Raw genomic sequence first — 23,637 nt, 5'->3', positions numbered from 1 at the left:
CTCCCAGCACCTACTGTGTGCCAGGCACTGGCCCAGGTGCTTCACACACCATGGCTCCATTTACATTTCATGCTGTGCCCCACCCAACGGTGACCGTTGAGAACCCAAGTCACTGTTCCTGCAAGATGGGCCAAGGCAGACAAGGAACCAGGATTCCAACGCTGGTCAGTCTCCAGCACCCCTCATTTCTCCATTCCACCAGGCTTGACTGCTGTTATTGCTCTAATGAATGTTAGTCACATTAAATAAACTCCGATATTCTGATTATAAAATTCCAAGCAATTTCTCTTACATGATTACTGGAAAAGAATGAACAAAGTTACAGAAAAAAAAAACAACAATGCCTTCTTTCATCTGCGTGCTGGTTAACTCTTCCCAGAACTCTTTCTGGGATGTTATTTTGTGTGACCCTCGAGGCAATTGTGTGATCCTGGCGGTCAGATAGCATTATTATTATTTTTCCCTTTGGACAGATGTGGAAATAGAGGCCCGAGGAGATTAAGAGACTTGCATAGCTAAGAAGCTGCCACATCAGAGCTCAAAGCTGTTTCCCCTGAATTCTTCTTTCATTCTTTCTAAGTCTGATTGTGGGAGCTTGGTAACCTGATGATCAAAAGAGAGCATCTACCTGCATGAAGCATCAGGCATCTATCCCACCTCTTTCTTATACCCTCCCCACACCTGCCCACCTCCATCTCTCTGTTCCTGCCTTGCTCTTTTCTATCACCCCAGAGCCCACAAATGCTGGAGACCTGTTTGTATACCTTCTCTGCCAGAAAGATTTTCCTGATTGCTCCTAACTGCCATGAATCTGCCTCTTCTCAGAGCTCATGTAAGTCCTATCATCTGTCTGGCTCATTTGGAAGTGAATCATCTGCTCTCCTGCCATCTCTTGAATGACTGTAACAAAATGTCATTAAACCACAGCATACAGATACCTTGAGGACATGGATCATATCTTCGATCCCTAGGGCATTTTTCACAGTCCCTTCGATATCAAAGTGCCTTACCAAAATATGGATGATGAATAAGAACACAGCCTTCCTAAACAGAATGCTTCCAAGTTGTCAGCTGCTAAGACGTCAAGGCAATGGCGGGCACTGAAATGCTCTGGGAGGAAGAAATGAGACCCCAGGACTTGTGCTCGGCTTGGCCCTCCTCTCTCTGTGAGGTCTGGGTCAGCACTGCCCCTTTTGGGAGCTCACCGCTCCTCATCTATGGTCACGGGGGCTGGACCACTCCACCGCTCATTTCAGCGCACAGAGTCTGATTCCACACAACAGTGTTAGACGTGCAGGGAAGGGAAGAGAAGAAAGTGCAAGCTCTGTGAGATCATTCTAGAAAAGAAGTAAAAAAAAAAAAAAAAAACCAATGAAGGGCCTCGTTAGAAGGCAAACCATCTACTGGCCTCAGATAAGGGGCAGGAGGAGACACAGGAGGATGACAGACCCTAGCAGGGGGGTCAAGCAGACTGCCTCAAGGCTTATTCCAGCACTTTCCAAAGATTCCATCAACACCCACTTGGGCCCCAAAAAACAAAGCATGACCCCAGGGGAATGCCCTTGTTACATTAACAATAATAATGCAGGGAAGACAAAGAAAAGGTTTCCCTGTGAACCGTCATCAGGGTGTCAGGGAGGTCTCCTTTTACCTACCTGTCCTATTCCACACGAACAGATGTCCAAGTGATGTTCACCTAGCGATGCCAGAGCTCGCAGCGGGAAGGGGTCCACCGGGAACTCGGTGGATGTGCTGCAACATCCTCTCACCATGAAGTGCGCCCGGCCCAACGTGTCAACTGCCCCTGGACTTCCTGATACCTGGGATTTCTATGAACATCCAGGTTTTTCATTTCATTTATAAAAAGATGCACCAAGTCCGTTCTAGCCTGTTTGTAGACATTTCTAATGACTGCAAATGAAGTCCGGTCTACCTGGCTTGTCTCCACTACTGTAGAGAACGGCCAAGAGTCATTGGAATGTCTTTTTATAACTGTCCAGTCCAATAAAAAGACCTGTGCTTCCCCTCCAAGGCAGCTCCTCTTGGCTGAGACTGAAGGGATCCTTCTTTCACACCAGTGATGACAATGCCTTGCTTGCTTACCTCGCTTACCCACTGGATAAGTGAAAGAGAGTGAAGCTGCTCAGTCGTGTCCGACTCTTTGCAACCCCATGGACTGTAGCCTGCCAGGTTCCTCCATCCATGGGATTTTCTAGGCAAGAGTACTGGAGTGGGTTGTCATTTCCTTCTCCAGGGGATCTTCCCGACCTGGGGATCGAACCCAGGTCTCCCACAGTGCAGGCAGACGCTTTACCGTCTGAGCCGCCAGGGTAGCCAGGATTATCTACTGGATGGTGAGCTCCAAAAGGGTAGGGACGGGGCTGGCACAAAGGGAGCATTCAATGTTTAAAGAGAAAAGAAGGAAAAAAATAATAATAAAGAGAAAAGAAGGGAAAACAGGAAGGAAGGAGGGAGGGAAGGAAGAAAGTAAGGAGGGTCTGAAGAAGTGAAAGAGGGGACAGAGGCAGGCTAGAGTTTTTCATGAGATAAACTGAACCCCTTTCTGCTTATGCTCTGGACCCCAGCCATACTGAATGACTCCTTATTCTACAAGCCTTTCCTCATCCCATCCCTCCTCGACCCCTTGCTGAGGCTGCATCCTCTTGGTGGCCCAGCTTTCTCAGTGTTCTGTTCACTCACCCACATCCACTCCCCAGCCCCCTTCTTCGTGCATACCCTCACTCAGGTGTCCTTATCCTGGCCTCTTAATAAGGAAAACTCATGACCAGTGAAGCTCTAATAGTTACGCAGTGGCTCATGGACACCCAAAGTCCTTCTCTGATTCTCTTCCAAACTCCCTCATCTCAGCATGTCACGAACCCAAATGCTCAGAAGAAGAGAGCAAGGTCAGAGAGAGGGGGAACAGGTATCCGTGAGAGACAAGAACGTCAGCACAGTCCTGAGAAGCTGCATCACAGCAGATGACCGGGCCTCGGAAACCTAGAGGATCCTTAACCTCACTTTGACCACTAATGGACTGTGCAAGCTTAGGCTTCAGCTTCCCTCTATGGGGGAAGCAGGGTTTGGACCCACTGATCTCTGAGGATGCTTCTAGGTCTGACATCTGACATCATTTCGGTATCTTCTGTAGCCTTCTGCTAGGACTGGGGGCCCCCCAGTAACACATGAACTCCTGAGAACATGGACTAAGGGGGCCCGGGGATTAGTAGGCAAAGAATGACTGCGAAAGTGTTAGAAGAAACAGTAATTCTCTGATGGAGTCTGCACTGCTGCATCACTGGTGGATCTTATTTTACACGAAGGAACTGCTACATAAACTGTCAGGATGATGAATTTTACTCAGCACCACTCTAAGTAAGCCGTGCACCAACCACTTCTTATTAGTCTATGGCACAATCAGTATAGAAGTGGAGAGACAGCATTCAGAAACTTTTAGAGAACTCTGACACTGCTTCACCATTCTTGGGGGTACTTCGCTCATAGCAATTCATTTTTGCTGTTATGTTATAAAAGAATTGGTCGGCAATGTAGAGGAAACAAAACTGGTTCTGTACCATGGATTGAGAAGTAGTAATTGAAATATTATCTTTATTGTTTTCACCCATTGAGAGAGAGAGAGAGGGAGGGAGGGAGGGAGGGAGGCAGGCAATGCAGGAGCATACCTTGTGTGTGAAACAACTTCACCTCTTTATTAAAAATCATCAAGACAACATCAATCTAATTTTCTATTACAGGTGTCATCCTTCTTTCCTAGCTTTCTCTCTCTCTTCCTTTCCTCCCTTTTTCATTCATTTATTCCTCCCCCTTCCTTCCCTCCTTTTTTAAAAAGTCACAAAGCAAGTATTTCTTTGCAAACTTCCAGAGGTTCCTCTCTGCACACAGGAGAGCCGATTCAGCCAGAATGCTGTGCCCTCCCCCAGCTTCATCAGGAGGTGAAACATCCCCGGTGGGGCTCCCCGGGGCACAGGACTTTCCAGCCAGCAAACGCACAGGCCCTGGTGTGAGTGGTCACAGTGCTGGCACATGCCTGCTCACGGACATTCTGGACCTGTGGTCCCGTGACTTAGAAAAGAGGAGGGCTCTGTCACCTGCCAGCACTGTCTGCTGACAGTCAGCTCTCTGGAACCGGGGGCCCCGCGGCCCCTGCACCCCAACCACAGAGGTCAGATGCCCTTGGTCCTGACCCAATCATACTCAGCAGTTTTCTCCCAAGGCTTTAGGAAAGCTACCTCACCAGTCACTCCTGCTTTTTGACTCTGCCTCTTACTGCTCCTTGGATTTAAATATACCCCCTTCCATGGAAGCTTTGGAGTCAACAGAGCAAGACTCAAATCTAAGCTCTTCCTGCCTTAGTTGAGCGACTGGGGGTAAGTCCCTTCCTTCTTCTGAAGCCTGGATTTCCTTCCGCAAAGCAGGGATAAGGGTGCTTACCTCCTGGCACTGGGAAGGTGCTGAATAAACATTTGTTGCATGAGTGAATGAATGGATAAATGGACAAACAGATGAGTGACTTCCAGTATTCCTGGTTCTTCGTTCATCCTCCCATGCCCACTCTACCTGGGCACCCCAGGAACTCCTGGGGTCTGGCTCAGGACAGCATACATCACATTCATCTCAGAAGTCTTGCATTTGTGATTTAGCCAAATGTCTTTCCTGATCTGGGACCTTGACTGAGTCATTTCACTCTCTAAAGCCCTATCAGTCAAATACAAATGCTAATCCTGCTAGTCATCCTCATCAAATGCCGTCAAAGCCTAACTGAGAGCAGAAATGAAAGTGCATTATGACCTGGAAGGAACCTGCCACAAACCAAGGCTTCTTCCTACACGGGCTGCCCCCATCTCTGAGCCAAGGTGAGAGTCCAGGGGCCCGCCTGGTGCCAGAAGGCTGAGCTGACGTGCTCTCTGGCTTGGGGCCAGGCATGACATTCTCTTGCCAGCATCGTCATTCCTCTGCACATAGGTATTTTGTCGGTGCATGGGAGGCCCTTGCTCTTGTGAGAGAGACATAAAGAGAAGAGTCAGCAGAAAACCCGCAGAGGTTGGCAAATGAGCCGACCAATCAGGCCATCAGCAAGGCCAGGGTCCTGTGAGCTGGACAGAATGGAAAAGTTCAGCATGAATCTGGGAAGTCAGGAAAGTGGATGTGGACTGTCTCTCTGACTTAAAACTAGTTCCCCTGGGTCCCATATCAAATCACCTATGGTCCACCTCTGGGTGTTTTGGGGGGTTGCTGGTCAGAGTTATAGTGCAACGCAGGGGCTAAGTCAGGCATTAGATAAAAAATCTGCCCTTCACCCTTTCCGCCCTCTTCTCAGCAATATGTGAAGCTCCTCTGCCTTGAATATCCTTCTTCTCCCTCAACCTAATCTACTCAATCTGATGTCCACACTGTACCTAAGCTTTCCCTAAAATGTTCAAGCTGCAAGTCAGCTGTTCCTCTTTGACCTCCTATGCATGCTACATGCTGCCTTTCATTGTTCAAGAAACGGCAGATGCACTTATTGAGAGGGAGTCACCTGCTAGCCCCTAGAAGAGACTTGCTTTGCCTGCCCTCATTTGATCCTCAAAGCAACTTCACAAACTAGGTGCCACTGTCATTCCCACCGTACAGATGAGGACACAGCTTGTAAGAGGTCACAAAGTCAGGGAAGAGATCTGAACCCAGGATTCTTGCCTGGAAAATCCCATGGACAGAGAAGCCGACAGGCTACAGTCCACAGGGTCCCGAAGATTCAGACATGGCATAGTGACTGAGAAAGCATGCAGTCTGTCTGACCCCAGCCCATCCCAACTCCACCAGAACAGTCCAACAGACCCTTCTGCTAGCACAGAAGCAGTTATATGACTCTATCCAGTTTGGTAGCCACTAGCCCCAGGTGGCTACTAAATTCTGGAAACGTGGCTAGTGTAACGCAAGAACTGGATTTTAAACTGCATTTCATCTTCACTAATTTAAAAACAGTCACATGTGGCTAGTGACCACTGCACGGGATGGCAGAGTGCTTCATAACTGCAGCTGTTAGTACCCAGCCCAGGTCGTCCAGTTTCAGACTCTGAGCCCTTTGAGAAGACAGGATCTCGAGAGCTCCCTCTGAGCCCATAGGAAACAATGCAGAAATATTTTGGTAAGGTACTAACCTTGCATATTTGTTTAGTCGCTAAGTTGTATCGGACTCCTTGCAACCCCATGAACTGCAGGCTGCCAGGCTCCTCTGTCCCGTGGGATTTCCCAGGCAAGAATACTGGAGTGGGTTGCCATTTCCTGCTCCAGGGGGTCTCCTCGACCCAGGGATCCAACCCGCCTCTCCGGCACTGGCAGGCGGACTCTTCACCACGGAGCCACCTGGGAAGCCCCACCGTGCCTGCAGTCCTGTGACTACCTGGTCCAGTCTGCCTTGCGAACTGGGAAATTCCCGCAAGCCCCTTGGGCGTTAGGAGCCACACCCACGGGTGAAAAGGGGAGGAGCGCGCTGTCTTACCTGTACTGGTTGTCGGGCTCGAAGCAGGTCTTGGTGACGTCGGTAATGTTGGGGTTACAGCACTCCCCGCCGTCGAAGTTGAAGCGCTCGTAGTTGCAGTCCATGTCGCACACGCCGTTCTCCTGCTTCTTGGCGAGGGCGGGGTGGCGCAGGTGGCGGCAGTCCCCGCCGTCGTGGCCGGTCAGCGTGTGGTTGCACTCGGGGTCGCAGTTCTCGTCCCCGATCTTGCTGATGTCGCAGTTGGCCAGGATGAGGCGGCGGCGCAGCGAGGAGTTGCTCACCTCCAGCACCTCGAGCTCCCAGGAGATGTTGTAGTTCTTGAAGGCCTCGGCCAGCTGCCGGTGCTGGAAGTCGATCTGCTGCCGGCTCACGGTGGGGTTCTCCCGGCCGTCGTCGTGGAGGTTGACCACGCGGTAGCGCACCACCTTGGGCCGGCGGAGCCGCGGCAGCTGGTTGTAGTTGGCGATGACCTGGGGGCTGTCGCAGAGCGTCTGCCCGCACATCGGCGGCTCCAGGCTGGTGTCCAGCAGGAAGCCGGGGGCGCCGCTGACCTCCACGTGGGGGCTGCTGCCGTCCTTCATGGGGGACCAGGCCCGCTTCACATTGTCCCAGTTCTCCTGCAGGAGCAGCTGAGGTAGAGGGCCCTGGGGGCCGCGGCTCCCCATGTCCAGCACGATCTCGCGCTGCGTCCTGGCCACCTTCCACAGGCTGAAGCGCTCCACGTAGCCCCGGTAGTTGTGGTTCAGGGCGCTGCCTCCCAGCATGAGCACTTTACACTTCTGGGTCAGGGGGCTGAAGATCCCGCCCACCTGCTCCCCCGAGGTGGCCACCTGGGCACCGTTCATGTAGAGCTTCATCTGCCGCCCGTCGTAGGTGGCAGCCAGGTACACCCACTGGCCTGGGAGGTAGCTGCGGTGGGCATTGATGGTGGTCACTTGCCGGGCCCGGTCTGTCTTCAAGGAGAAAAAGTAGCGTGGGTCTCTGCTGCCTTGGTCACTGACGGTGTGAATGCCCACGACCCATCCTCGGTCACGTGAGGCATAAGAACATTTGTCATAGAGCCCTATGTAGCCCCAAAAGAAAAAGATGAATAAATAAAGGGTGGAGGAAGGAAGGGGGAAGTTCTTTCTTTCTGATAAAATTCCTATCAGGATGTCCTAGAAGAGGAAGTTTACAAACCGCGCTCAGTGGCCTCCTGGTGAGCCCCCAGACCACCCCGACGGCAAGGTGAGGGAAGAGGAAGGGAGAACATGGATGAGGTGGCTTTGGGAGGCTCTGACCACAACTTTAACCCATGTGGTTTCACTTTGATTGGTTCTGAGTATGGGGCACACAAAAAATGACATCTGTTTGCAGAATACATATGTGAGCTAAAGAAAACAACAGTAATACTACCAATAATTAAAATCTGAAAATCTTTTGATTTTGCAAAACCGTTGGATGGGGAAGAGGACTTTTTAATTAAAAGTGTGTTTTGGGTGTAGAATGACATGTGTGCTGACAGGGAGAGGTAAGAGAAGAGTCAGAGAGAGAAAATGATCAGTAGAAGGTGCTCATTTCGCAGCTCCGACTACAGTCAGCATAACTTAGGAGTGTATAAGCCACAAGCACTTATCAGTGATCAGTGACCTGACTAGTTCTGACATTCACCCCCAAAGAAAGGCAGGCATACTTACTATCTGAGCTGGAAAGGTTTTTAAACATCACCAATCCCAACTCCTTCACTTGAAAGTTAAGAGAGTTGAGACCCAGGAAGTGGAAGGTATTTGTTAGGTTACCCAGTCACTGACAAATTTCCTGAGACCCAATTCAAACCTGCTTTTCTCTAACATCAGTGCTAATATTTTCAAAAGTAAAAGGCATCCTCTTAGCATAAAAAGATGTTGGGGACTCCATCATTAAGTAAAACCAAGCCTCTGTCACAAGTGAGGCATTGTGTGATGGTCTGCATATGCATTAATTCATTTAACCCATTTAGCACCCTCAAGGTGATGATATTAAGTTAACAGAGGAGGAAACAGAAATTTAAGGAGGCAGAGATGGATGGTTTAAGGTCAACTGGTTGGTAACTAGATCCTAGATCCATCAGACCCTACAATCACCGTCCTAGGTACTAACTTTACCTCCCTCTCCCCCATCAGTGTCATCAGGGTTCCCTCTGCATAAAACCACCTACCTGGGTTGTCCCAAATTTCAGTTGACTGTTTGAGAAAGTTCCAAGGCAGACATCTCTAGACTTAGCCTGGAAACACCAGGAAGTCACTAAGTAGATTCTCTCTGGATCAATTATCTTTACTCTCATCAACTCCTGTTCCCAGCTTTTATGGAATATACCCAGTGTCCTTGGCACAGACAGAAAGTTGGACGGGGAAGAGGACTTCCTAATTAAGAATATATTCTAAGTGTTCGACGATACATGAGGCTAGGTGGGAGGAGAAAGGGAGGGATAGGAGAATGAATAAAAGATGCTCACTTAGGAGGACGGCCCCTACTTTCAGCTGGAGAATTGTTGCGGTCACCATAACTTTGAGTGTACCTCTGCCATTAGCACCCATCAAATGAGCACAGAGAGCTTCTAGCAAAATCAATAGAGAAGGCCCACACAGTTTGTACTTCTTTGTGGGTACTGGGGCCTTTGGTTTTGTGTAAATCTGTTAGCAGCTGACGTGGATGGTAGTTTTGGCCAAGCTTCCAAGTCCGCCTACATCTCCCCTATCACCATTTCCTGTTCTACCACCTTTCAAGTGATGGCCAGGGTCTCCTACAATATCAACCTACTCTCAGGCCTTGATGAAGCACCAAGTATTGGTGGGTCTTGGTTCTCTCCCCAGCAAAGGAGGGGAATGAATGAGGTTTCCCTCATATGCCTGGTCCACGGGGGGATTTTCTGTGATCCCAGGTTTCCCAGTGGCTAAAGCAGAAACCACCTCTCCCAGGAAGCTTTCCCTAATGGTCCTGTGAGGAATAATCACTCTCTCCTCTGAATTCTCTGTACTTTTAGGAAACTGGACATTTACTGTCTGGTTTTGGAGTCTCCCCCAGACAGGATGCTTCTCAAGAATGACGACTCGGTCTGGGTCATCTCTGCCCTGCCCAGCATCTCGCACCATGGGTTGTACTCAGCAGGTACTCAGCAAGTGTCCCACGGATGCGCACATGCATGATTCCGAACAGAGTGGGAGAAGAGAAAAGGTGAGACAGAATCAGAGGCACGAATCTATGTCTCCCTGGATAAAGGACAGGGAGAATCAGAAGACAGAGTGTGTTCTTGGCCGGACATAAAGAGCAGGACCTTTGGACTCAGGGTAATTCTGATGACAACAATGATTGGCGGTACCTCCGGGGCAAATCACTTCACCTCTGTGGATCTCGACTCCCTCCTCTGTATCTCTCTTCACACACGCTATCATGCTTAAAAGACATAGTGGCTATACCATCCTTGGCACACCGTGGTTGTCCAGATGGGAGTACATTGTTAAAATGACTCTAGAGGGTCTCAGAGTGTTGTCAAGGATGAAAAGGGGGAAAGGACGAAAAACAAAATACAGCAACAGCAGAGAGAGTGGGCACCCTAAAGACAATGTGACCGATGTATCAAGAGCTGGTAGGATGAGGGCTCAAAAAAAGCACAAGTCCTCCTCAAATTTACTGGCAAACTCTACTCAGAAATCATAACCCACCCCACCCCACCCCTTGGCTTTGCTACTGTTATGAGACTTGCATGTTAAAAGCCACCTCCCCACTGACCTCTCCAAGGCCAAAACTCTGACTCCACATTTGGAATGAGCTTCCCTAGGTCTTAGCTACAGGAAGTATGAGAGAACAGGCTTCTGGACTTCACCCTCTGCCCCCTGACCTTCCCCCCACCCCCCCAATCCCTGCCCTCATCACATCCCACCTCTCTGCTCACCTTCTCTTCATCTCCTGGCTAACCCCTCCCCCTTCAACAGAAAATTCTTCTAATGAGAAAATTCACATCTGACACAGGATCCTTTCTCCCTCTCTCTTTTTCTCCTCTCTCTGCAGGTTTTTATTTGGCCAGGGGCTCTCAGGCCTGGCTTTCCTGTTGCCTTTGGAAAGCAGCTGGCTGGGGTAGCAAGGTAAAATGTTTACACGCCTGTAGGGCGCCCTCAGGTCAGGACCTTCCCGGGACTGGGGTACACGGGCCTCGGTCACCTCTGTTTGTAGTCGAGAGAAAAGAGGGAATCAAGGAGAAAGGCTAGCCTCTGCGACGTGGAGCGGAGGACCAGCCCCAGGAGGCAGAGAGGAAGGGCAAAGGGAGGGTTTTCAGTGGAACCAAGAGGAAACACGCTAAGGGGAACCAGAAGCTTGAAGCAGGGGCTTCAGCAGTTCGGAGGGAAATATTTACCTGGGGTGTTAGTGGTGAAAGGAAATCACTGAGCTTCAATAGCGATGGGGCGGGGGGTGGGTTGTAGTGGTGAATGGGATTTATTTCTGTGCAAAAATGAAGTAATCAACAGCAGTCGGATTTCAGAGGGCTGGATGGGCGACACCGCTGTTTCACCAGCCTGGAACTGGGGACCTGGGGCCAGAGGTCTGGGCTCTCGTGCTGCTGCATGACCCTGCCGGGGACAAGTCACACTGCCTCTTTGGCTGCCAGGCCTTATTTCCCTTTTATGAGAAGGAGGAGTTGGGAGTAAACCATCTCCCTGCTACAGTTTAAGAGCTCTTTTGTTCCCTGCGAGAATGGCTCCTTGTAAGGAGGAGATGCTTCAAAAATGTGTGTTGATTTGAATCGAATGCCTCACGCCACTGCCAATTCTTGTGTGCTTAGAGGACACGTCCTTTGTGTGTCTCCAAACCAGACATGGAACAGTGTTCTCTGGAGGACATGGGTGAATGCCAGGACCCCTCCACCCCATCCTTCCCCACGGCTCTCCAGGAAGATACAGGGTGAAAGAAACAGTGAGAGTCCGTCTGAACGCTGGCACCATCTGAGCGGTACTAGGGGGTGATCCCGGGGGACACATCCTCACAGAATGGCCACAGGCAATCCTGCACACCATCTAAATCTAATTAGCATAAGCCTGCCTCAAAGCTATAAGCACGTGGAAGCAGGAAATGAAAGTGCCAGAGCCCGTTCATTCACCAGCCAATGACACGTCCGGGGCACCTGCATGGATGAAGTGGAGGCCCAGGAAGGAGGCTGCCCTGGGACTCATGACCAGCATCAGACACGTGAACCCTAGTCTCTCTGATGTGTCCCTGTCTTCTGGCAGCCCAGATTTGCTGTGAAAGGGCTACATATCCCAGCAGAAGCTCGAGGTTTATTTATTTTTATTGTCTCTCTCCTTTTTTTTTCCTGGTCTCATCTCACGCCAGAGATAGAGGGCATGCACAATGGGGGCAAGTTCAAACGCAGAAGGGCTTGTAGGGAGTTTCCCAAAACCTTCACCCGGGCCACACCGGGAGATCTGTCTGGGCTTTGGGGTCAGGATCACTCTCAGGATCCCTGCACGGTCACGGCCCCAGGGCAGTGTCGTGTGACCACGCCACTCCAGCCCAGGTATAGACGGATCTTCCTCCCACCCATTCATCGTACTCCTCCCTGTCCTAAAAGACATCTGTTTGGTAATTACGCATTCAGTGTCTGCTTCCTGAGTATATCTCTATCTGGTTCACTTCTAAATGCCCAACATCCAACACAGCATCTGGTACCTTGCAGGTGCTGCAGAGAGTCTGTCATTAGGAGCATAAAATAAAGGAAGGGAGGGAGGAAACAAGGAAGGCAAGAGAAGGGAAGTGGGGGACACCTCTATCGCTCTGTGCCTTATAAGAGCACCATTATATTATTAATATAATCACACTGTTTAGCGCTTACTAAGCGCCACGTGCTTTGCTTGAATCCTCTCACTTAATCTTCACAGCAAAACCACCAACACAGCCCATTCTGCAGAGAAAACAGAGGCTCAGAAAGGTAGTGGCCTGTCCAAAGCAACACAGCTTAGAATGCATGTCCATAGGAGTCCCAGACCCAACTTCTACATCACATCACTGCACCAAGTGCCACGTGCCACACCCGTTATCCTGGGCTGTCTGAAGGCATGCCCCACCCCCTCCAGAAACATTTCTGTAAGTCCAGCAGCCCAACACAAGCAAGTGGAGTTGAACTGCCAACAGGCTGCTTTGCACGTCATTCTCCTGCCTGGGGCCTCAAAACTGGACGAAGAATCACGGCTTCTTTATGACTAGCTTTTCACCGGTTCTACCTGACTTGCCTTGCTTCACTGGGACCAGAGTCTTGCCCGGGGCCTGACTGTCCGTCTGGAGTTTGGGGCGCCTCTCTGCTTTGTCCTTCAGCGTCTGAACCCCCATTGCTAGCCTCCTGGCCTATGGGTTTCTGACTCCGCTTTGCGTATGTCCAGGCTCTATATTGCAATGTTCTTCATCTTTTCTTCAAGGATGCTGTCCTGCTCTTGACTGCCTCCCATTTTCCCTTCCATCTGCCATGGGCTGAAATGTGTTCCCCTCAAAAAACTCCTAGGTGGAAGTCTAGGCCCTCATCCCTCAGAACGTGAACTTATCTACAGATAGCTCTTTAAAGAGATAATTAAGCTATGGTGAGATTATTAGGGTGGCCCCTAATCCATCATGATGGTTGTCCTAAGGGGAAGAGATGCAGTTACGAGGGGAAGACACCATGAAGACATAGGATGGAAAAGGTGTCCTATACGGGCCAAGAGCAGAGGACTCGGAAAATCCAACCCCGCAGACGCTTTGATCCCAGACTCCTCGTCTCTAGGGCTGTGAGAAAATAGATCTCTGTGTTTAAGCCAGCAAGTCATGGTGCTTTGCTATGGTAACCCTAGCAAACTATAATATCATCATTCAACAAGTTTTTTAAAGCTCTCCCCCTGAAGTTTCTTAAAATTGCTTGCTGCTTTGTACTCAATTCAGTACCCTTCTTGGTTACAACACGTGGTCTCAGCTTAACTCCTACTGTGGACAGGGCATGGAGTACTACGAGGATATGAAAGTGGGTGGTGTGGCCACCTCACAGGAAAGGCTCCTCCCAGGAAAGAGATGCCTGCATTCCAGCTGGAGCCCCTGCTGGGTATTGAGCATGTGCATAGCTGCTTCTGGGCCAGGATGTCTCCTATTACCCTCACAAGCAACCTCGTGTAATAGGTGCTGTTTACAGATGAGAAGGCAGACTCAGAGGGGTGAGGTCAACCTGCCCAAGGTCACACAGCACTGAGTGGGGGGAAGGAGTAGAATTCAAGACTCCTGATTTCAAATTCAGTTCCCCTACAGATGAGCCAGACCTCCGCTAGGGGGACCTTGACATGCACTGGCGTTTACATTGCATAAGACATTTTAAGTAGCCTAGCGCTGATGTAAAGTACACAGGAGGAAGTGTGTAGACCAATGCAAATTCTATGCCACTGAATACAAGGGACTTGAGCATCCACAGCTTTCAGTAACTGCGGTGGGTCTGGGAACAAATGCCCTGCGGATACCAAGGGACAACTGTAATGATAATAATAACGGGCAACGTAGCGGTCTCCTAGTTAAGCACAGACATCCCCTTCCATGCTCATAAGAACCCAGTGGAGTGGGCTTGACTGATATTCCTTGACAGAGAAGGGACAGGTGCAGAGAAGCTAACTGACTTCCCTCCAAGGATCCCAGCTAGAGAGTGGAGGAATCCCACTTCGGTTGACTCTAAAGCCAGAGCTGTCTTCTAGGGTGCTCTCCTCCAGGGGGAAAAATCTCTTAGCCCACAGTCAAGGTTCTTTTGCCCCAGCTCTGCCACTTTGCTGCTGTAGGTCAATGGGTGGGCAGTTCCCCCTACCACGGGCATCCTCAAATCCTCCCCTATGAAATAGGAGGGTTGTATCACATGGCCACAGAGGTCCCTTCCATCTGAGACCCTCTGTAACTCTGAGACCTCAGGTCTGTCAGACGTCCCTGCCTCGGTTCCTACTGAAGGGGATATAAGGTCATGGAGGAGTGGGGAGGAGGGAAACGAAGGCCATTTCAGGCCCTCCAACTTCAGGATGTCCACTAGCTGTGGAACCTCAGCCAGGGGAATACGAGCAGAGGTGAGAGGATGTGGGGATGAAAGGGGGAATTTAGGTCAACAATCTGGTTTCTTTCAAGAGGCTAAAAAAAATTAAAAGCTAGAAGTTGAAGCTGGTCCTTTTTTTTGTTTGTTTGTTTTGTTTTCCCTTCCATGGTTTAATGGCTGGTATCAAAGCCACAGAGAAATGCTTGAGAGAGCAATCCTATGGAAAGCTTTTATCTGTCTAGAGGAGGGTGATTAAAACAGACAGATTCGGGTTAAGTATACCCATGGCCCCTGCACTGGGTTCAGTGGTGGGGGAGGACCACCAGAGTGACCCTGGAGGACTCAGCAGCACCAGGCAGGTTCCCCAGGGACTTCGGCATCCTCACTCCTCCAGGTCGGCATACCTTGGCTCAAAGGATGGCTCCTTAGGCTCAGTGGAGGGAGAAGGCTTGGAAGAAATCACACTTGGCTAGGGGCTTCTCCACACTATGCTGAGTTCTGATTGTCCCTCCCTCCGGGTGTGAGAGGCTGGGGTATCAAGAGTGACCTTTTGGAGCAATTTACAAGGTCAAGATTAGCTCGGGCATCTCCTCTGTTGGCCCCGTGGGTGGGGCCAGATTTTCCTTTGCAGGTCTAGGCAGAGCGGCGTGACCAGCATCCACGGTGGCGCCTGTGTCTGCTCCCTGCCTGTGTTCTTTTTCCCTGCTGGGAACCATCACCCAAAAAGTCCCTGATATTATCGGTCCGCTCACCACTTCTTTTTTTTTTTTTAACACTAGCCTTGTGACCTTGAATGAGCTCATTCAACTCTCTGAGGCTGTTTTCCCATTTGTATTCTAGGGATTAAACAGTCTCATTCTGTATACTTCACAGGTTTTTTTTTTTTTGGAGAGAGAGAAGGAGATAAATGGATGCATATATCCTTGTAAACTATTTAAGGCCATTTGAATGCAAGACAAGGTGGACAAGAGTATGCCTAAGGGTTCCTAAAAATCCATTTTCTGTATTAATACACAGACTTACATAACACACTGGGGATGGCAAAGTGCTCTTAGGAGCTCAAGGTGCACCTGCATTTCCCTCTGGATTATGACTCTCCAGGCTGCCTCCTTCACTCACATGAAAGCAGGCTCTCTGAACATGGCACAGTCAGAGTTCTAGAGACCAGCAAACATGCGTTCAGATGCTGGCTCTGCCATGCACGAGCACGTGACTTGGAAAGTCAGAGCATCTCTCTGGCAGAATTAGTCTTCTCATCTGTAAAATAGGGATGATGCGATCTACCTCTGCTTGTTGGAGGGGGAACTAATGAGACAATAAACGCATCAAAACTTGGCACATGGGAGCTGCCGATAGTTGGATGGCATCACCGACTCGATGGACGTGAGTTTGGGGAAGCTCCAGGAGTTGGTGATGGACAGGGAGGCCTGGTGTGCTGCAGTCCAGGGGGAAGCAAAGAGTTGAACATGACTGGGCAACTGAACTGAACTGAACTGAAGCATTTGTACTGTGGAGACTTATCTGGTGGAATCCCAGCTCTGCTGCTTGTTAGCTGGTAGCCTTGGGCAAAATCCCTTCACCTCCCTGACAGTTTTCTCAACTGTAAACTGATAATAACAGTACTTAAGGCACAGTGACATTTTGAGGATTTAGTTAGAGAATACAAATATTCATCTGCATAGCACACGATAAATGTTAGCTATGCCGTTTAATCGGTATTAATGATAAACGTCTGTGCCTTTTCCTCCAAGTTGGGACCATTTCCCCCCTTCTTCTGTGTGGTTAAACTTTATCCGTTCTGAGGCTGTTCTCTGAAATAGACAGACCTGTTCATCACTCTCTTTTTCACACGCTGTCATTGAAATTGGTTCATAAGGGCTTTAAAAAAGGAAGTGGGAGGGGGAGAGGGAGAAGATAAGGAAGAAAGAGAGGGAGGCAGGGGTGGAAGGGAAGAGGAGTCAGAGGATGAAGAGGAGGGGAAGAGAGGAGGAGGAAGAGTTACATGTTTTCCTTTGTTCACCCTTAAAAGTTATTGTAGCAAGAAGCAGCCCCTGGTGGACTCAGGGGTGCTGACATCAGAGCTGCCCTAGAGAAGAGCGCTGACCTTTGGTCTTTTGATGGTTTGAAGACCCACAAACTTCAGAGATAATCACACTGCTTCTCAGAAAGCCCTCAAGACAAAGCCCCCTGCCGCCCACACACTTCACAGCAGCCCCAAGCCCACCCTTCACACTCACAGAATCAGGCACAGTCAGGACTGGAGGTTCCCTCAAAAATCATTCAACAACCTTTAACAGCCAACCTCCCGTCTGAATCGCCTGTACATCTCTACAAGTGACTGTGTATCTCCAGAATCAGACAACTTCTGAGCCCCTGAAGATCAAGGCCTTTGCACCTGGGGGCATTTCTCGGTGCTCACCAGTATGCTCAGTCGTGTTTGACTCATTTCAACCCCACGAATTGTAGCCCACCAGGCCCCTCTGTCCACGGCATCTCCCAGGCAAGAATACTGGAGCGGATCGCCACTTCTCATTCCAGGGGATCTTCTCCAACTCTCATTTCGTGCATCAGCAGGTGGATTCTTTACTACTAGCACCACCTGGGAAGCCCCAGGGCTCACCCAGAGTGAGCCAAAATCACTTCCCATTCCTTTCCACACAATGGTGCAGGATCTGGACTGCAGGAACCCACAGAGTTATTCAGTACGCTTTACCCAAGGGAGCCCTAGAGATGTCTGAGGCTTTTCACTGTGTTATCCTTGGCTCTTCTTTTCCCTAAATCAACACCCTCAAGTCCTTTCTGATTTATTAATCTGTCCATTCACCAATTCTTTCAACACAGTCACAGGGCATCCACTGTATCAGGCACCAGCTGGATGTTCAAGTACGGGGATGTACCCTCTGCTGAGAAACCTGCCGATCCTTAACGCTAGCGCCAGTCCTTCTGTTAAGGAGACACAGACACAGTAAGAGTTGATACTATGCAATCAGGAAGCTCTATTATCACCACGTCTGCCTCCTTACATTATCTCTAGGATCTGATTTGTTCTAAGGGCTCTACAAGCTGCATGAACCCCCTGAGAAATAAACAAAGCCACCATGGATGGTGTGCCATGTACAAGACCTCTTGCCTGGAAAATCCCATGGACGGAGGAGCCTGGTGGGCTGCAGTCCATGGGATCGCGAAGAGTTGGACATGACTGAGCGACTTCACTTTCACTTTTCACTTTCATGCATTGGAGAAGAAAACGGCAACCCACTCCAGTGTTCTTGCCTGGAGAATCCCAGGGATGGAGGAGCCTGGTGGGCTGCCGTCTATGGGGTCGCACAGAGTCGGACACGACTGAAGCGACTTAGCAGCAGCAGCAGCATGTACAAGACCAAGACCTTTACGTGTATCATCTCACTGAATTACCATACCTACTCTACGGGGTAAGTTCTCTTGGTCCCTGCTTATGGGTAAGGAAACTGAAACTCAGAGTTGGACTGACTGGGCAAAGGTCATCTGACTCACAACAACACAAACAGGATTCGGTGCCAGCTCTCTGATTCCAAAGCCAGATGCTTAGCCAATGCCTTGAGTTTTCTATGGCTAAATATAAGCAGAAATTATTTTTTACTTAATACTTATTTTCTCATATACTCAACATTTTACTCTTCCTTATGTTAATTACACACTCTGTCGGTGATAACAAGACAAGCAGCATTCTTAAGACTCCTTGAAGTTTTAACGTGTACAAAGGACCTTAATTATTTCATTCACTTCTCCCAAGAACTCTCTAAGACATTACGTTCACAATTCACACAAATAGGGAGAATGAGGCTCTGAGAAGGTGAAGAGTATACATCTCTTTACATCTCTGCATTTAGAGCCTTAAGAGGGTGCTGAGAACCTAAGTACTCAATCAACACTTGTTGCATAGATGAATGAGCAAGTGAACGAAAGAATGAGCAAACGAAATTTCTGCCCAATACTTGTGAAGAAACTCAATGGGAAGACTCTGAGGTGTGGACTCGTCTTTGTAGGACTGGAGTAAGAGTCCTGACTTGGAGGCAGGGCAGGCGTCCTGGGGACGGTGAGTAAGCCCCTCTGTCTCCTGGCCCCCGAGTGTCTACCCATCGAATTGGAGGCTGGCACTGGTGGGCACTGGGCCGGTTGCATAAAATACTGAGAAGAGCAACCAGAGGTCAGGAAAGCCGTGAGCTGTGCGACCAAGCTGTGTGACCCGAGGCAAGTCGTGCTTTCTCTGGCCTCCTTTTCTCATCTCTGAAAGAAGATCGTGGTGAAATCGCTTCTGGGGCTTTTCTTCAAACATAGGGAGATTTCTAAATTGGGAGTGATGAGACATGAACGTGTGCCCTGATTTCCCACGAAGGTGCTATTGATCTGGTGCAAATTCCTTCCATCCAGGGTGGCATCATGACTTTCATGGACCCTGGAGGCTTTTTCTTTCTCCCTAAATATATATATTTTGTGACTGCATTGGTATAAAGATGTATATAATCTTTATACATATGAAGGGCATAAAGGGTATATATATAAAGATTTATATAATCTTTATATTACATGTTTAAGTATATATAATGAAGGGTGGCTTCATTATCATATATGTATTATTATACTAGCTTTTTTCTTCTAATTAAAAAAAAAAGCCATTTTTATGGGCCTCTTAAAAGTGCTGTGGACCTCAGGCATTGTGTCAATTGCAGCTAATGGATGAGTTGGCCTTGGGTCCATCTCGAAGAAGATGGGTCTTCATCTACAGAATAGCATCGGAGGAGGCATTGAGCGCCTGCTGCCTGCCAATCCAGGGAGCTCGGGGGGATAAAGAGGATTCCCACACAGGTGAGGCCAGTGATGGGAGTTTCCTAACCGGCAGAGGCCCACAACAAGTTATGTGAAAACACACCCTAGACAGCGTGGGCTCCTTTCTGGAAACAGAAGCTCCTCTGGGGCAAGCCTGCTGTCACCTCATCCTGGCGCACATAGCTAGGGGTGAGCCTTTCGGGGAGTGAGAAGGCAACCAGAGACAAGGAAGGGATGTGGCCAGACAGGCAGATCCCTGCTTTGCTGGGGTGGGGGCATCTGGAATCACTCTCCAAAGCAGGGGGCGCGATGGGACTGGATGTTTGCCAAGTGCACGCCGCCTGCCAGGCACTGTGCTCGGCTCCTTGTGCAGAGTAGCTCGGGGTCCCTCCACAGGTATCCGAGCACTGTTACCTCCACTTTACAGGTGAGAGAACTGACCCTCGAACAAGCCCAAGCCAGAGTAACTCGCTGGCAAATGACAGAGGTGGGATCCAAACCCAGGCAATCAGTCTCTAGGGTTCACGTTCCTAAGTTCTGAATTATGCTGGCCAGTCAGGGGAAAACTGACTACATGAGGACCAAGGAGAAGTTTTTAATTATAAATAAATAAAGCATAATAGAGTTAAGTTCTAGTGGAGGTATCAGCCAAAGAACTCAGTGGAGGGAACACTTGATTCAGACAAGAAGGCTCCAGGAAGTTTTCTTGGACGAGTGACATGAGAACTAAGCTTGTACAAGGAATCCGGTGGGAGAGGAGGGGTGGCGGATGGGAGGCTGGGCAGACCAGCTTTCTAGCAGTCAGGAGCTGTGGTCACTGGAAGGTGACTCTGGAGATGGAGAAGACATCCGCTTTTGATGGCACTGCAGGAGCTCTTGGTGGGAAATGGCATAGCTAGAATGTGCAGGGTGGGGAATGCCAGGCAAAGGGACTTGAAGTTTATTCCACAGACAACAGGGACTCTTTGGTGGGTTTTCAGAAACAGAGTCCATCAGGGTAGGGATCATTAGCTAGGGATTTCATGATGCTCTTACTGATAAGAGTCACAGAGCTGAAAGAACCAGGACTCCTTTCTCCGGACACCCTGTCCAGGGCTGTGGGCAATCTGGAGCCCTTCAGCCTTAAAGAGTTATAATGAAAGGCATGGAATGTAAGCAAAAATGTTGAAAAGAGGGCTGATATACTTTTCCGATATGAGTTTTCTATTCTTTAAATATCCACTAACAAATAATAAATTATGACTCAACTCAAAAGAACTCTTTAAAACTCCAGGTGGGTAAGCGGTATTTAATCGTTCACTAGGACTTGAGAATTTAAATTTTATTCCACTAGGTGGAGAATGATCTAGCTCAGCTTTGAGCTTGCTCTCTAACTGACCTTGATCAAATATCATCTACCTTCCGGGTCTTGGTTCCCTCATTTACTCAGCTAGGAGAGGGTGGAAAGCTCAATCTCTAAGTTGTTCTTGAACTCTGATCATCCATCACACAAACTCCAGAGGTGCAGGGTCGTGTCACCTCTGACTTCATACTCTGAGTACTTAGCCTGGGCCCTGAAACAAATTCCAGCCAATATATAATCGCCGAATGCATGGAATGAACTGAGCTTTTAATTCAAGCTCCTGTGGAATCTTCAGCGGATTTTAAACAGGAAGTTGGAAATAGGTGACCATTTTTTTAAAACAAAAAAGCATAAGTACAAGCAGATCAATAACCCAGACAGGCTAGTGTTTCCTCTCTAGCCGTAAAAGGTGTTGAGGAACTCAAAGACTCTGGAATAGGGAAAAGACTGAGGGGAGGAGGCCAAGGACCCTACAGGGTCAAAGGGGGAACCCAATGTGAAAGAAGTAAATGCTAGAGAGGGTGTGGAGAGAAGGCAGCCCTCCTCCACTGCTGGCGGGAATGTGAATCGGTGCAGCCACCCTGGAGAACGGTAACGGAGGTTCCTTCAGAAACTAAAAATAGAACTACCATACAACCCTGCGGTCCCACTCCTGGGCAGATACCTGGGAAAAAACCTAATCAGAAAAGATCCACGCATCCACATGTTAATTGCAGCACTATTTACAATAGCCAGAGCATGGAAGCAACCTAAATGTCCGTTAACAAAGGAGTGGATAAAGAAGATGTGGTATATATGTATATACAGTGGAATGATACTCAGCCATAAAAGGAGCAAAAGCATGCCATCTGCAGGGATGTGGATAGAACCTGTAGACTGTCAAGCAGAGTGAAGTAAGTCAGAAAGAGAAAAACAAATAGTATAACATCACTTATACGTGGAACCTAGAGAAATGGTACAGATGAACTTATTTGCAAAGCAGAAACAGAGACACAGATGCAGAAAATGAATTTATGGATACCAAGGGGGAGGGGGGGGGATGAACTGGGAGACTGGAGTTGACATAAACACTAACATGTATAAAGTGAAAAGTAAAAGCGTTAGTCGCTCAGTCGTGTCCGACTCTTTGCGACCCCGTGGACTGTGGCCCGCCAGGCTCCTCTGTCCATGGGACTCTCCAGGCAAGAATACTGGAGAAGGTTGCCATGCCCTTTTCCAGGGGATCTTCCTGACCCAGGGCCTATGTATAAAGTAGATAACTAATGAGATCCAACTGTTCAGCGCAGGGAACTCTACTCAGGGCTCTGTGGTGACCTAATAGAAGGGAATCTACTATTTAAAAGAGAGGGGGTGCATGTATCACTGATTCACTTTACTATACAGCAGAAACTAACACCACATTGTAAAGCAACTATACCCCAATACACTAAAAAAGTTTCAAAACCTGAAAGAGCAAGGGGGTGGGAATAGTGTTCTGTGAACATCAGATAATTGTTTCATCAGACGAGCCCACGTAAGATGATTGTTCTCAAACAGTGAACATGTGGTCATGTTCCTGGAGACATTTTTGATCAACACGGCTATGGAAGGGAGGCTGCTTCTGCTTCTTGTGGGCAGAAGCCAAGGATGCTGCTAAACATCCTAGAGTGTCTGGGACAAACACCCACAACAGAGAATCACCCTTTCCAATCTCTCTGCTGTGCTGAGGTTGAGGATCCCTGATATGAGGAACTAGGAAATGTTATGGTAGACAGTAATGTATGGGGAAGAAGTTGAATGTGATGCTAAGGAATTCTAGTCTGACCTAGAGGGTTTGTAGTGGGATGTAGTGAACTCCAGGACTAATTCTATATAGTACTTGACCTTCGGGAAATCACTTAACTTTCCCATACCTCAGCTCTCTCAATATGGAAAACTGGGATTATAAGAGTATCTATTTCAGAGGGTCCTTGTGAAGATTAAAGAGTTAATACACGCAAAATCCTCAGAACAGTGTCTGGCACATATTACATGCTAAATATGTTAGCTATTATCCTTACCATGTGTAGGTAATAGGGAGCTACAGTAGACTCAAGTTTGAGAGAGTAACAAAAGAATCGCTTCGGCTGCTGCTAATGCTAGAAAAATGATCTAGAGCTGCGTGATCACCATGCGACTGTTACATCCACTCAATGAATAATCCTCCTTCAATCAGCGTCTGCTTCAGACGACACGGCAAGTGGGGTGTGTGTGGGTCTGTGTCGCTGTTCTCAAGCCACTCCCTGCCGGTGCTCTGTTTTCCAGATATCCCAAGCCCACATCCAACTGCCCCTTCAGTCCAGGACCCTCACGGTTTGAATGAGTAAGTGGAAGAAGACAGAGGAAGCCAGACACGAAGACAGATGGAAAGATGGAAAGGCAGGATGCCTTCCACGAAAGCAGCTGCCAGCGACACACACCGTTCACAGGGATTCCAAGGACAGAGTTGGGGGCGTGTTCTAGAGGATTGTTTGAGCTACTGACACTGTTCTCTGGGAGCCCTTGTTTGTAAACAGATATTTCTGCTGATGCTGGGCTTTGTAAGGGCGGACAGAGTCTGGTGGGGGTTGGGGGTGGGTAGCAGAGAGTGTTGAAGAAAAAGGCAGGTTGTGTCCGCGAGCCTTAGACCATGTGTTTGTTGTTGAGAATACAAAGACCTCACTGTATTAAATGAAAATGCTTGTTTTACAAGGCGAGCGGGAATATGATAGGTACATGTCGAAAATGCTTCAGAAACTGAAAGAACCTCAGGCCACGAGCGCTTCCTCCTACATCATGCGTCCAGGCGCACACACGGATCATGCAGGCTCAGAGTCGCTAGACCAAGGTTTGGGGGCAAAAGACAGCCCCAGAAGCTAAGTGACCATCAGCTCCCCTCTCTGCCCGCTCTATGCAGCCAGCCCATTCCCGCTCAGCCCTGCCTCTATTCCACATTCT

At 48.9% G+C, this 23,637-nt stretch overlaps 1 protein-coding gene across 2 annotated transcripts in view; it reads right to left on the bottom strand.

Moving 5' to 3' along the window:
* Positions 1 to 23,637, bottom strand: part of PAPPA (pappalysin 1) — a 257,144-nt gene that overhangs the window by 217,158 nt on the left and 16,349 nt on the right. For both annotated transcript variants that reach the window (XM_065946622.1, XM_065946623.1), the window contains exon 2: positions 6,503 to 7,565. In XM_065946622.1, coding sequence (XP_065802694.1) covers positions 6,503 to 7,565 — 1,063 coding nt within the window. The remainder of the gene's footprint in view (positions 1 to 6,502; positions 7,566 to 23,637) is intronic.

Source organism: Muntiacus reevesi, chromosome 10 (genome assembly GCF_963930625.1).
Source record: "Muntiacus reevesi chromosome 10, mMunRee1.1, whole genome shotgun sequence".
Lineage (NCBI taxonomy): Eukaryota > Metazoa > Chordata > Mammalia > Artiodactyla > Cervidae > Muntiacus > Muntiacus reevesi.
The sequence above is the reverse complement of the archived record's forward strand: the minus strand, read 5'-3'. Positions and strand labels throughout refer to the sequence as shown.